This window comes from Ochlerotatus camptorhynchus, unplaced genomic scaffold, assembly GCF_037179485.1.
Source record: "Ochlerotatus camptorhynchus isolate MF236.1 unplaced genomic scaffold, CSIRO-AGI_Acam_v1.1 ptg000232l, whole genome shotgun sequence".
Lineage (NCBI taxonomy): Eukaryota > Metazoa > Arthropoda > Insecta > Diptera > Culicidae > Ochlerotatus > Ochlerotatus camptorhynchus.
The window spans coordinates 9,204,227-9,219,205 of NW_027040722.1; the positions used below are offsets into that span (position 1 = coordinate 9,204,227).

The 14,979-nt window shown below is 39.1% G+C and overlaps 1 protein-coding gene across 1 annotated transcript in view; it reads right to left on the bottom strand.

Moving 5' to 3' along the window:
- The window catches only part of LOC135704209 (connectin-like), a 53,721-nt gene extending 39,169 nt beyond the window's left edge, over positions 1–14,552 (bottom strand). Inside the window, exons 1-2 of the mRNA XM_065225673.1 lie at positions 13,690–14,552; positions 11,306–11,525 (exon numbers count right to left, since the gene is read on the bottom strand). Coding sequence (XP_065081745.1) covers positions 11,306–11,525; positions 13,690–14,550 — 1,081 coding nt within the window. The 5' untranslated portion in view covers positions 14,551–14,552. The remainder of the gene's footprint in view (positions 1–11,305; positions 11,526–13,689) is intronic.
- Between the last annotated feature and the right edge of the window lie 427 nt (positions 14,553–14,979).

Here is a 14,979-nt window from a genome sequence, read left to right on the forward strand (position 1 = left end):
TTTGAATCGGCCGTTATGAATTCTAGATCAAGACTTAACGCTTACGTTTCATGTCAGTTTGTCGGTGGTATACCTACTGGCGTGACAGCGAAAAATAAAAAAAAATCACAGAATGAATTGAATTGCAGTCTTCGACGAAGTTATTTTGTGTAGTTTTCTGAATCTAATTCCCTGCTTTTGTAAAAATTGAGAATTTTTTTGAAATTTTGACTCGCAAATTTTCCCATACAAACAACTCTCCCGGAAATCCAGATCGTGGCCGAATTTGTTCAAATAAGGCACAGCGGCTGGGGACCTCAACACGAATTCAAAAAGCTGTGCATAGTGGGCAGTAGAACATACAAGGTCTGTCATTTCATAAGTAAACAGCTCAGTGTTCACTCGGCTTTCGACAGAATTAGACCACTCTCGATGTGTGTCACGCGATCCTCTGTTTACTCGGCAGCAACTCATTGTTCTTCATCAGCAGTTCTTTCGGTCGATGCGTGGTCGAGCGCAACCGTTTCATGATGAGTGTTTGAGTGCTAACCACGTTTTGCATCCAATGCTGCAATGGAAGCGCTCAGCCTCCCGTTGGAGATACTGTCAATGAACGAAACCACTGGAAGTGGCTTCTGTTCTAATTGAGGAGGCTTATTGAATAGCGAAAGATAAAGTGTTTATTGTGTTGAACCTTTTGACTATAGTTTTAAAATGTATTGTATAGGGAACAAGAATACTCGGCTCTGTAAAGTTAATTTGATTGAGCCTTATCAAATAAATTATTAAACAACAAGTAAATAGCCCTAAAAACAATTTATTTATTTTTCTAATCTAATCTAATCTAATACAAACGCAGCCAGTACGAGAAAGCTTCCTGATGAGGTCTAATCATTTTTCTTATCTAATTGATGTTTACAGCATATCTGAGATATGATATAAACATCAATACGGCCAGGCCTACTGCGTTGTATTTGCCACAAAGATGATTCGTGGAAATGAATGGGAACATTTCTTGAATCTACAGGGGTGAAAAGGATGCGTGGACATACCGTACCAAACGCTATGTGTAGATGTGTGTAATGTGTAAATATTTGTACATTTTTACCGAATTTTCTCCTATGTTGGTAATGATTCATTTCCGCTTAAAAGTTTCGTTGGATGCATCCGCTCCTTGTTTATCATGGGGTTTGGGATGCAGTTCCTCGTCATTGCTCGTGGTTATGTTTAGTGATGTGATGGAGATCATTTCTCTCACTAGAAACTACCACTGCAAAAACAAAGAGAAACAGAAACAAAACAAAACAAAAACAACAATCGCAACCATAAATACAGAAAAAAAATCTTCAGAGCAAGAAAACCAATGAAGGAGCATTTAGAGGCAAACATGATTTTTAATTTCAACTTTCATACAAATATTTATGAGAGAATTAATTTTTTATTGAGTTGACAGGCTCTTCGCTATCTGATACATCTTCAACTGCGTAGAGTTTATGTACTTCCTTCCTTAGCTCAATTTTGTTACAAAGAGTTGAAAGATCAGAGCCCTTTTGGCCTAGAGATACAAAGGTTCAAATTCAGAGGTATGTTGAAGAAATTTGATCGACGAGAGTTTTTACAGTTATCGCAAGAATCTCGAAGACTCTGTTGATTTCAGGAGTTCAAAAAGTTATTGGAGGAAATCCTGACGGAAGCTCACACGAGTCTTCTTCGGCAAAGCTAGAGTTTTGCGAAATGGGGCAATGGTTCACATTTGTGCTAAATTTCGGCCATATTGTATCATAAAAAAAAATGTTCAAAATGGCGTCCTTGAAATTTTTCAAAAAATTGTAGCACGGATACGGCATTTGTGATCGAAATGACGTCTGAGATAAAGTTGTAGAGAAACATAATGTCTTTCAGTTTTCAAAAGGTTACCAGAAACCTGTCCGGAAATTGATTGTGCTGTAACCTCAGTTGCAATTTGAGGAGCTGCTGGTAAGATACTCGGTAACAGCTAGAGAAATCCCGAAGAGAAATATGGTTTTTTTCAAGAACATCTGGGGAATTTTACCGACATTCTCAAGGTGAGGAAAGTTTAGCTAGTAGGTCCTCAGAAAAGTTGATTTTATCTTCAAATGAAGCCAATTGCAGGAGGACCTTTTGACAGTTTCTGTGAGAATATCCTGATGATCTGTTAATTTAAACTGCTAAGTTCAGTAGTGTGAAAGGTTATTGGTTACACGACTCTTCGTGGGTAAAGCTAGAATGCTACATCTAACAGAAGTTCTAAGGCATGTTTAAGGTCTCAGTAGTGGATTGTTGAGATATAACTAGAAAATTTTGTGATGAAGACTAAGTTTGAGGAGCTAGCGACTGGGGAACTAGGAAGTCTCCAGTTGATTTTCGCAGGAAGTTCAGGTTCTCGGTGACTTAGAGAGATCTCATGAGAAATGTTAGATTTTTTTTTTAAATATTCTACGGCATTCTAAAGGTGTGGAAAGTCTCTCTATGTCCTACACGGTCGTTGAAACTAATAGTACGTTCAGACTATAGAGTTATAACATGTTATTGCGTTATCTTGATGGTGGTTTCTGTGTTGCAATTATTTGACAACCGTTATAACATGTTATAACTGCTCAGTCTGGACAGCGTTTATGTCGAAATTAAGTAGAGTTTCACTTTTTTTGTGAAAAGTGCAATATTCTCAAAACTGAGTAACTCCTTTTTGAATCATGATCACTCAATTTTGATTACTGTTTACTGTGAGTACTTTTTACGAGCAAAAGCGAATTTTGAATTTGCTTAAACGGTTGTGCAGTTTACTCATAAATCGCAAATGTTTCAGGAACTTAGCAATGAGTAAATTTGCTCATGTTTTTGCAGGATTTCCAAGAAAAAAAATTCCTTGATATGAGATAATAAAAGTTTGGATTCTCTCAGTCTTCATAGTAAAACTTTGTCAATTTTGCAGATTTTTTAGGTTTCCCAACGGAAAACATGAGACAAATTTACTCATCGCTGAGTCCCTGCACTCTTTGCGATTATGAATAAACTGAACTCAAATTTAAATTGATCTCATTGGCCGTGCGGGAAAGTCCTGAGAATCCAAGAAATCATGGAAAAGCTCGCTCCCTAATTCTGGCGGAATATTTTCCACGTTTGAATTGGTCAATGACATTTCAAACGGCTGCCATGTCACGTGTGTTTGTTTACAATCTAACTCCCACTGTCTGGCAATGGCATTATGTATGAAATCATTTCTTATGAACGCAAGAAGCTTGGACCCGGGAGTTAGACCGCAGTTCAAATAGCCTTTAGATAAAAGATTGACGCGTATGTAGTAATTTAAATGATCGTCTCAATTTAGAGGGATAAGTCCTGTAGAGCAGACCTGTCCAACCTTCCTTATCTTGTATTTTTAAATGGTTCGATGAACACGTTTCAAGCTGCATTTTGTTTATTTCTAATTCCTCCTGGACTAAAACTCATAATGATGAACAAAATTGCACTAGAGTTATATCATTGTTGAGATCCAGAGACCACGTCCGGGCCGCGGGCCGCACGCTGGCCTGCGCTGCTATAGAGGAAAGAGGAACTAAAAGGCAAATATAGTTAACTGAACGTTGCTGCGCTTCAGTCGGAACGGACGGCACCTCATGCAATGGAAAGGGAAGAATTTGATAATTTTCACTTTATGGACTTTTCAACACAACTTCTGTACATTCAATTAACACTTTTAACACTGAAATTGTAAATTTTCCACATTTTCACAAGAACGAAAACGACGCAGCAAAACAAAACACGTCATTTTCGCAGCGCGGCCTACTTTGATCTTCTAAAACAATTTATTTATTTTTAAATCAAAACTGACTTGGTGCAGAAATATCGATCTACATGCATTTCTCCTATCCATTAGCACCCATAAAAGTAGAATTAATATTAAAAATTTAAGAACAGAACTTGATAATTAAACAAAAATATAGCGTCGTGTAAAAGAGCCTTAGATTTCAAGGAAAGAGATGAAAACATATTGAGAATTTCCAGCCCAAAACGTAAACCGGTTGGACATGAGTGTTTCCGATTTAAATGAAACAATACTCATTTGTTCGCAGCTACCAATGGTTGCATTTTTATTTAAATATAATTTTTTCATCACTGTAACTTTTGAATAGGGCGTATTAAAAAAAATGATTATATTTTTTTAACCTGATCAAGATGACATCAAAAAAAAAAATGTATGCAGTTAATTTATCTTTAAGGAAAAAAACTCAATGAAATAAAAAGCTTAGTAGATTAATATAAAAAAAAATCATAAAACGTTAATTATTTCAAAACACCCTCCCTTCTATCATAATAAATTTTTTTATCAAAAAAAAACTTAATAAATGTTATAAAATTTGGTTAAGAGCTTAGACTGGTAACGTGCTTAAAAAATCTATAATTTTTAAAGTTTTTGTTGATGAATTTTAAATAAATTTGCACACAATAACTTTTTTCCTAAGTCCAGCCGTTCTCATGTTAATGCAAATTAATAATAATAGTTGTAATGATGTTCAACATTTTATACCATTTTCAAATGTTAATCGTGATGTCCAGCAGCGAGTTGTACTTTCCATGATTGTATATTACAAAACAAACAATTCATTCTCAGATATGGTAGCTATCAGACTTACCCGTTTCTATTTAGACGCAGTTGAAGAAAAACTAGTTTATAAGAAAATACTCTCCAATGTACCCAAATAATCAACAAACTCCCTAACGTGCCTTTTTTTCAGTCCCTAGTTGTATATCTGGGTAGAATTGTGTATGTCATAACAGAGGCAAAAAATATAAACAGGTAAACTAATATTACATTAAACCTGTATTTAAGATAAATTCTCTAGGTACTTCTCTAACGTTTACTATATTGTGCCTAAGGAGCTCATCCCATAGAGATCTCCTATTACAATCTCACCAACACTAAAGTTCAACGTCTATACATCAAACAAAACGCCTTCGAATGACGAAATTCAGCAAGATGTGGAACAACCTTCTACCAGATAGGTCACTCCGCACATCAATATTGGGTCATCTTTTTTGTAAGTGTTCCGACATTAGAATGTCTTCCATGGTATTTCTCATGAAAAAACGAGCTTCTCGGTGAAAACCCTGAGCATTGGGATTTAAATCAAGGTTATCTGAGGGGTAAGTAAATAGAACAAATCATCAAAATCAAAGTTATTTTTGGTCATGTTCATAAAAATGTATTCACTGTTACCAACCGAAAGAGAGTGATATATTTTCATAAAAATTGTTTCGATTTTGAACAAAAAAAAGTGCTTTAAAGTTATTGAAATTGCCGGCGGTTCTTTTCTACTTAACAGCGCAGCAGCGAGTTCTAGCTCTTGGGGTTGTCAATGATGTCGCGGAAATGGCCGTAAAGCTTGTTTCCGACCTCAACAACTCGGTAGCCAAGAATCCCGAACAACATTAATACCTACTGCAAGTTGTGAAGTACCACCGAAAAATGAATACAATGAAATATTGAAGTCTGAGCAGCAGCACTTCGACTGATAAGGTTTGAATAAATTGTGCGCCAAAGCAAACACACCCTTGTGAAAAATCACGCTTGTATCCAAATGACCCACGTGAAACATAATTGTTGTACTATACCGGAAACCTGTGTAAAGTTTCATCAAAATCGAAGATTCTTTGCGCATGATATCGGCTTTCCTCCATGCTGAGTGAACCTACACACAACGTGACTGCCTCGCGCAGACAGCAGCAGGCGACAGCTGGCAGTGCTGCTAGAAAAAAAGAATAATGAGCAGTTCGTTTGGTTAGCAATCAGTAATGGCTAAGTAACTTTTTCCACAAGCGTCGGATCGTTTTGTGGTGTTGGAAGAAAAGTTTTCTTGTAAAATTTCCTAGGAAGTAGTTGGGTTGATTTATTTTTAGGGGACAATGGGTGACCTCACCAGATTTTTATTTGAAAAAGTAAGTTTTCCCATAGAAATTCCTATGTAAAATTAAAAGCGCTGGCGCTAAAATATAGTTCCATCGACCGACCTGAAATTTTACACAGTTATTCTAGGACCCAGAAGGCCCCCGGAAATCATACTGGAACTGGAATTTGAATTTTGTTCCACCCTTATACCCATACTGGCAACCTGGTATTTCTGACACCTTAAATGTCTTGGTTTGAAATCGCAAGGATAAATCGGATTAAGGATGACGCGGGAAGTGACTGGTGTGCGAAATTTTGGCGATTTGTAGGATGATAGAAGTTCTGTGTTTTAGGGTTTTATAATGCCTTCAAAGGCAGATCAGAAACCTAGCCTCTCGTGATGTGAACAGCAACGGTCTATTAGCGGCCGGAAAGAGTTGGAACCGTAGGGGAATATTGTTGGAGATGGACTATAGAGGACGACTTCTGTAGTTTGTTTTGTTGTGAGTTGCAGCATTATTTGAATTAAGGGTACTAATGTGGTCTGATTAACTGCTTTTTTCTCTTGAGCCCACTCTAGAACCTACATTTCGTATCTAGATCTGTAAGTGAACTGCTGGTCTGAGTTCTTCTGGTATATTCAATTAGAGGATGATCCTGAATATACAGTCAAACAGCAGGTCATGTTGTGAACAACTTCAATGACAGTTGTCCAGGAGTGCTAAAATTTTATTTACAATAATCCAATGCCTACGGAATTGCGCTGCAAGTGTACCGATGGATGTGCCCTAGCTGTGCCGAATCTAACTTTGGCACAATGTGCTGAGTGATTTACTCCTTGATATCATCCCATCGGCTACGTCTCTGGCTTCATCGACTTCAGCAGATTCTATTGTCAATGGAATCAGTTTGTCTCATAATATTGAGACATTCAACCAAGGCATCATGGGTATCCCTGTATCGCCGATTACGACAAAGAGGCTGAGAAGTGCATGTTATCCTCAACAGAAGGAAAATACGCGGATCTAGACTGCATTCAAGAAGAAAAGATACAAGTATTATCCGCATTACCCGAATCTTGGTCTGTACAAAGAATCATGCATGACTTCGGTTTCAACAGATATACTGTAGCGCAGGTAAGTTTTATACAATTTTTAAACACCATAAAGGAAAAAAATTAAAAGTATTGGAAGTGACTCTAATGTTGGCCTATGGATCTAAGATTGGGCCCATCCCTAAGAATCTGCCATTTTTAAATTTTTATCTAGATGAACGCGTCATTAGGACGGTACTAATGGATATTTTTGGTCGCTTTTGAAAATTAAGTCGATTACTGAATTTATGTATGGGCTCATGGGGCATTTAGGCTGCCATTACATCAATTCCACCCAATTATCATGTTTTTCCTTCCCAGGTGAGAGATTTGGTCGCCGAAGATAGAATATTATGTCCCCCTCGTTCCAAAGCACACAGCTAAAAAAAAGTAGTGTAAATTTCCGTTACTATGATGCACATAAATGGAGCTTCATAAATCATACAAATTTACATTATAAATCGTGTAAATTTATGAGACATGTCATGCAATATTCCATATATTGTATGCAACTTTCCACCTTTGTTTACAACATTTCTTGCAAGCGGCTAGTTTACGTGAAAAGGAAGTTTACATGCATGAATGTTTGCATGCATGGATGTTTACATCACCAGTAACATTCAGATTATTTTAGTGTGCAGAACGTGGACTGAGAGCAGAGTTAGTAGATACAGTTGTGAAATTCTCAAAGATGACTATATAAGCAGAGTTATGCCGGTTCAAAAAGATTATGTTCCAACGGCGCCGGTGGTGTAGTGGTAAGCGTGATTACTTCTCCCCCAGCAGGCCTGGGTCCTATCTCAGTCAGCGCCACCGGCATGTTTTAAGGCATAACATCTCTGATCACGCCTTCCTTCGGGAAGTAAAGCCGTTGGTTCCCGGTTGAGTTGATGGGTCGATAGGTAGGGTCCAGGTGTGGGAGCTGCCTTCCTAGCACGTAGGTAGCATTGGTGCTCAGCACGGAAAAAAACAAACCATAGGAAAAAAAAGAGATTATGTGTCTGTAGTGACGGGTGCTGTAACATCTACTAACAATGTCGCTCAAAGAATCATACTTGCATTTTACGGAAGCCCATAAAGATGTTAAAGTTCGCTTAAGCTCATTTGCAGCCTTACGTCCAAAAAATTGTAAACTTCTTAGTAAATCAGGATCCTATAATGTTTGTGTATGCATGATTCACGAAAATGTAAATCTAATATTGAACAGCCTGAAAAAATATTGTGTGATCGCACTATTTATACGGAGCAGCTTCTTTGCTATTAACAATCTAGAACAGACTTTTGCCATCTTTGAACGTACATGAATTGTTACAAAATTATTAGAAAAGTAGGAAGAGAAACAAATATTACAAGTGTTATTTGAACAGTGGACTACGACTGATAGGTGTAATATTGAGCTTAAAACTTTGCCTTCCGAAGATTTTTCATTTTTCTTTACGGAAAAGTTGGACAAATTAATATGTCATGATTTTATAAAAAAAAATACGCAGACAGAATTCTTCAAATAAAAAAAAACCGCAAGGGTCAGCCCTATGGAGTTGTACGCAATGGTGACGTAGGACTACGTGGTCTTATTTGAGAAATTTTATGGAGCAGTAGCTAGGAATTGGAATTTGAGCGGGGTTTTCTCTGTTTATACTGTTTAGTATGACTATGATTGCCCTGAAAAGAACCTATTGATAGGAATTTTAGTTGGGACGTGTTCAAAAATTTAACTCTTTTGGAAAATCTTGGTGACCCTGAAAAGGGCTGATGGTAGCAAAGCCTTTGGAAGATGATGATGGGGTGTAGGCAGCTGGATCAGCAAATAGGACCGGACAATCCCATATTCTTCGGTTCAATCTCGACCCGTCTGCAGCTGGTTAGAGATTGACCTGGTGTCTATGACAGGTTGGAAGGCCGCAGAATATCAGTGTCCCAGGTTAAGCTCCTCCCCTTTTAAGTTTTTCTCGTTAAGGTGATACCTTGTAGAGTCCACAAATGGCTATACATGCACTTCCACTTTGAATTTTTAATTACACACATCTCGGAAAATAATGCCCCATTTCACCTGAAATTGCTACTTCATGTATGCTGTAGTACAGCACACGTGGAGTAACAGTTTCATTGTGGTACGTATCGTAGAAGCTGATATTTGTGCAGTCACAGTTTCGAAGTGGTTACAAGAATAAGGATCTCACAGCGAAACACCTTAAACTCCTTCTATCAACAAGTTGGTCAATGGGGGTGACCCCGGCGTAGTGGTTAACATCCATACCTATCACGCCAAAGTCACGAGTTCAAATCTCACCCCCGCACAAGTCACGAATGACCCAAGAGTGTTAAAGTGACTATAAAAAAAAAAAAAAAAAGTTGGTCAATCTTAGGCTTGGAGTTTTGTTGTTCTAGTTATTTTTTGCACAGTAAACGAGGCTTGTCATAAAATTAAGACAAATCAACAGACAAAAATAGGATACTTTTCCTTCTTTCAAACATGAGCATTTCTTTGAAGTTTTGATGTTCAGCATACGGCCAAATGGCATGCACAAACGGCATTCGGCGAAATGACCCGAAACCGTTCGGAGTGCATTAGCCTTTGTACGGTAAAAACCTCCCAATGTAAAACTGAGAAAGTGTTGGAAAAACACCAAGTTCAGAGCGGGCATAAAGTTTTGATTGCACTCATTGCAATTGCCAAGAAAAATAACGGCAACAACAATTCACTTGAGTTTCATTGTTATCAGAATCCAATTCCGTCGAAAATTAATTCACCATGGGGACAAAACCTCTCTAGAGTTTTCACTGTAACCTGTTTCTTACATATTTTTTTTTATTCCCTCAGAGGTCAAATCGGTAAAAGCTATTGGAAAAACAAATCAATTAAATCTAATCGCCAAGTGGGCTGGAAAAATAAAATCATTTAAACTGTTACCTTCAAGAGCTGAAACAACGCCCAAAAGCAAACAAGACCGGCCATCGAATGATGAAACAAGGTTCCAAATTGAGAAAGCAAAAAACTAAAGAGCAAACGAAAATCAAACAACCCGCAGCGCCAAATGCCAAACGACAGGCCTTCCATCAGAAGCGTTGATACGTACGTAGGTAGGTGGTACCTGCTTAATCCGGGAAACTTACTCCGTCCCACACCAGAAGTTGAAGTGGGCTCAAAGTACGATTGAAAGGAAGCGGCAAAGTGCGAAAGAAATGAAAAAAAAAATGCCCCGAGGGGCGTAAGGGAGCAAAAATGACTGGCCGGAAAATTAACTTCACACCTCACTTCCTGGCAAAGGTAGCCGACGACACGGGAGCGTTTGAAGAACAAAGAGAAAAGCGGAAAAAATGGGAAGAATGTGAAAAAAAAAAATGGTTGGCACTCCAATGCGCCTTAAAGTGTCTGACACAAGTGGTTCTTTCCACATCGAATACGGCGGGCCACGGGGGAAATTCAGATAAATCTCTGAACGAACTTGGGTGGATGATTCAGGGTGTGGGTTATCGACTTTTCTGCGTTCTTGTAACATTTCTCCGAATTGAAGTCCTTTCGCAAATCATTTTAGGAATTTAATTTACTTTGGATTATGAAAAGCCAATTAAATATGAGCATGGCAACCATTTGGATTGCAGTCAGCTATGGAAAACTTTTGTTGAGTGTGACAAGGGCATACGTTTGAAATTCTAAGTAGTCTGTACAGTGACTTCTTCATATACATATGTGGGTAGTAATGTCCACCAACCGCTATTTCTCGGCTGTCCCTCAAGCAATTGAGCTCATTGTTTGTAGATAACTCAGTGAATTTAGTTGAAACATCATCGTAGTTAGTTGAAGGACACATATGACTGGACGAATATATGGGGGGGGGGGGTTCCTGTAGTTTCATAAAATTACAATTAGTTGACTGTATTTTCTTTATGGCTGAACCACCCTGAAGATTTCCTGATCAAACCGAGGTCTCTCTTTGATGTTTCCCGTCAATTTCTCAGATGTGAGCATCAAAATCCATCCTATCCGCACATAGGTTGATCTAAGAGCTCGATGGGAAGTGCCGTCCACCCACCGCTATTGTTCAGCTATTTTCCGATAGACAGTGCTGATTTTATGAATGTGATTAGTGTCAACCATAGATGAGTCACCTCAGAAATTCAGTTCGATTGGTTGAACGAAACCGAATAAAAAGCGGTGGGTGGACGGTGCGCTTCTGGGGATTCCTGGAATATGCTGTGATCGTAAAAATTCTTTTCTAGCCCTAAATTTTACTCAGCGATCCAACTTGAGAAATCGTGCACATTTGGTTAAATTTTCTCTAAAACGGGTAAATCTCGGACTCTTGTTTGAGACAATACTTTACCTTGCACGTGCAGCGATACGTTGGTGTTGTTGACGAGGTTATCCATCAGTGGTAAGAAGTTATTGTACGTGATCGTCTCCAGCTGGTTCGACTTGAGATTGAGCGTCAGGACCGCCGGAACACCGGTGAAAATACCCCGTTCCAACCGTGTCAGTCGGTTGTTCTCCAGATTCAGCGTGTACAGGTTGTTCAGTCCGTCAAAGGCACGAGCCGAAAGTTTCTGAAATAATTAAGGACAATTAATTAAATCGATGAATCTGAAGCGAAGATAAAACTGTTGTCTGCTAGGGGTTAAGGCTCTAGTGTTGGTCTATGGATTTAAATATTATTAAGATTTCGATAAAAATATCCTGTTTCTATTTTTTCGTAGAACAATGCGTCATATGGACACTACCAGCGATGGATCGCTCTTTTGGAGATTGTCATTGCTTTTTATTACAGAATGCGTACGTTAAATCCAATTGCATTTCCGGGTAACCCATCTTGAAATAGAAAGTTTAGTGTGTCCCTATCAAATTAGAATTATCGACTTATAGAATAAACAAAATATTTCTTTTTCATCGTCTATAATTTAAAGAAACCAGTGGTCAACCTGTAAAATTTCTACCTCGTCTGACTTTTATTCCTCTTCGATCCTTGTTTGGACCCTTGGATATCGACTTGGAAAATTCCTCTTAGAGGAATCTGCTTGGAAGCCGATTTGGAGAAACTTGGTTCTGCCGCCATGGTGCCTAAGCGCAAAAGAAAAGGGCAATCGATCCCCCTTCTGATGAAATTGATTTGCAATCAATTTGATATGCTCACGAATGTTTAGAATGATCCATCATCCAGGCAAAATTCCATTAAACTTTCCCGGCTTGATGCCAAGAAGGAAAAGGTCCCCTCTATTGTGAGAACCACTTCCGATGTCCATGTTGTTCGTGCGGTGCCGTGTATTGGCTGAAGCCTTGGACGGATTCAAACGTTTTTTCAAGTATCTTACTGAGATGCAGCACACATTTTTTACTTATGACAAAATTACTTGGAGTTGTGCCAGTCTAAGTAAGCAAAATGAAAATAAAAAAAATGAAATTTGAAGTCTTGGATTCTGTTTGAAAAATCTTTTTTCAGAGTGACAACTGCATTGGCACATTTCATTTCGTATCTTTCTTTGCACGAACCCAGCGTATCTTTATCTTTCTTTATTAAAGAGACTTCGATCCCAGCGTAGGGAAATGAGAAAAATCTCTAGCCTTTAGATGCGTTTCCCACAGAGCTAATGTCTTATCAAAGGTCTTAATCTGGTTGAAAAGATTATGAACTTACTGTAGCTGAACATAAAAATCATTTAAATGTGTCGAGATATTAATTAAGAATGCAAGAACTGCCATCCAATTTTGGTTTTCGAAATGGTGAACTACTTTTCAGTTTCATAAGCTGTTCGATTTCTATTTTGAGATGGTAAACACGTTTAAGAACCTTTCCCCTGATTTACTACCCCAGCATATTCGCACAACCGCTACCAACTAATGGACATTCGCTAATTCTGGCTGCATCCGTTGGATTCATGATGCTCGCCTGCAACGCCTCGACGGCCTTGTAGTGGTTTATCGCTGAAACCATCAGCTTGATGCCTTCAGTGCACAGACGCATGGTACACTTGAGACTTTTACCAATGTAAAAGTCGATTTTCTCCCACAAACCTTCCGGGAATTCTTTTGCGAAGAACGGTTCATCCCCGTTTTCTAATGATGGCGTAACGATTGTTCGCCAACAGCTTCTTCGATGCCAATTGAGCACTGGACAAGAATAGCAGTCGCATCAACTCGCAACGATTTCCTTATGCTGGGGTCGTGCGATGTTTCACCAAAAAGCACGAAAAAAGAGCTCGACCACTATCGCAACGAACTAGCGAACAACTCGAGAGTGCGAGTAAAAACCGAACTGTATTGCTTGACAATCAAGCAGAGTTCGTGTATAGTAATATATGCTACTTCAGTAGATTGATAAGAGAGCAAAAGGCCTATTCAAAATTTCCTCTCTCGTTATCCGAAGGTTAAAGATAAGGAACACAGCAAAAAAATAATTTTGATATCACGTCAAAGTGGATGCACTACAATCATGTCGAAAATATGGTGTAATATTACTTGCTAAAAAGGACAAAATTATCATTAATACAATGCATGAACTGACATTACGCTGCTTTTACTGCATTTGTTTATTTAAGTGGTCATAAAAATTACATGAAATTTTCGACATGATTGTAGTGCATCCACTTTGATGTGATATCAAAATTATTTTTTTGCTGTGAAGGGTTCATTCTGGGTATTGATTGCAAGAGATCGAGTGAGATCAATATAGTTCTTATATCCTAAGGAGAATGCCACGCCTCATGTAACTCTTACCTCAATGTGATTGTTGTCCAGGTGTAGCTCCTTCAGACTCCACAGCTCCGCAAACACCGTATCGCCAATATACCCGATGTTGTTAACCGACAGCTTTAGAATCTTCAAATTCCCCAGTCCCTTGAAGCTTTCCCTCGTCAGCAGCGAAACCTGGTTCGATTCCAAGTCCAGCTCGTCCAAGTTGATCAAATGTGCAAACATATCGCCGTGCAGGATCGTCAGGTTGTTGAAGTCCAAATTCAGCCGCTTCAACTTGGGCAGGTTAACCAGTGCTTCCTTGTCCAGTTCAATGATTTCGTTATTCTGCAGATGGATCTCCTCCAGATAGGGATGATTGGCAAACGCAAACGGGTGCACTAGTCGGATCTGATTTTTGTGCAGCGTTAGGTTTCGCAGCTCGGTCAAATTCCCGAAGGAATATTCGGGCACATTTTCTATCGTGCCGTACACGATCGTCAGCTGTTTGAGATGCTTGAGCTTCATTAGCACATCCGACGGGATGTATGAGAGGTTGCCACCCTTTTGCACGGTGAGTTTCAACGTTTCCAGTGTGATTTGCGTTTGGAATATCAACCAGTCGGGATCGTTTCGAGGTATTTCCTCTCCAAAGATCCAACATTTAGCTGTCTGTGCTTTCACGTGCGGGTCTTCCGGAATGCAGTTACAGAGCAGTTTCAAATTGCGATCCTCGGAGCAGAGATTCAGCGGCATCTGCATTGTCGCGCGGATGGGCACCTGGTTCAGCTGGGCGGGTTTGGATTTCGGGGGGTATTTTTCTCGGTATCGACTTTCGGTGGGGCTGGTGACGATGCACAGCAGGAGTAACACCAAAGTTACGTGACGGTAGTAGGTCGATGCCATTGCCGATGATGTTGGGTAATGTTCTGAAATAGACCAAGAGAAGAAGAGGGAGATCGTTCAGCTTTTATTTCGTTTGATCGAATCATTTCGGTCAATTTCTCCCAGCAATGAAATGTCAACTCAAGAGTCATCCATTGAAGATTTCACCCAAACGCATTATATTTCATTGCAATTCATTTGTACAACTGTAAATAAAAACTCCCATTCCCTCAAATCATCCCCGAAATGGCTGAACCGAATCGGTCTTGCCATTATTGTGCTACTGCTGCTGCTGGCAGCTTTTTCGAACGGCGAGAGCAATCACTCGAGATCTGCCCATCAATGGTATTTTTCGCGTCAAACGGTCACGAGGGACCACGTGAATCAGGCTAAAAAAAAGAAAGGAAAACTACCCAAGTTCGGCAAATAATGACAGCCAACAGTAGTGTA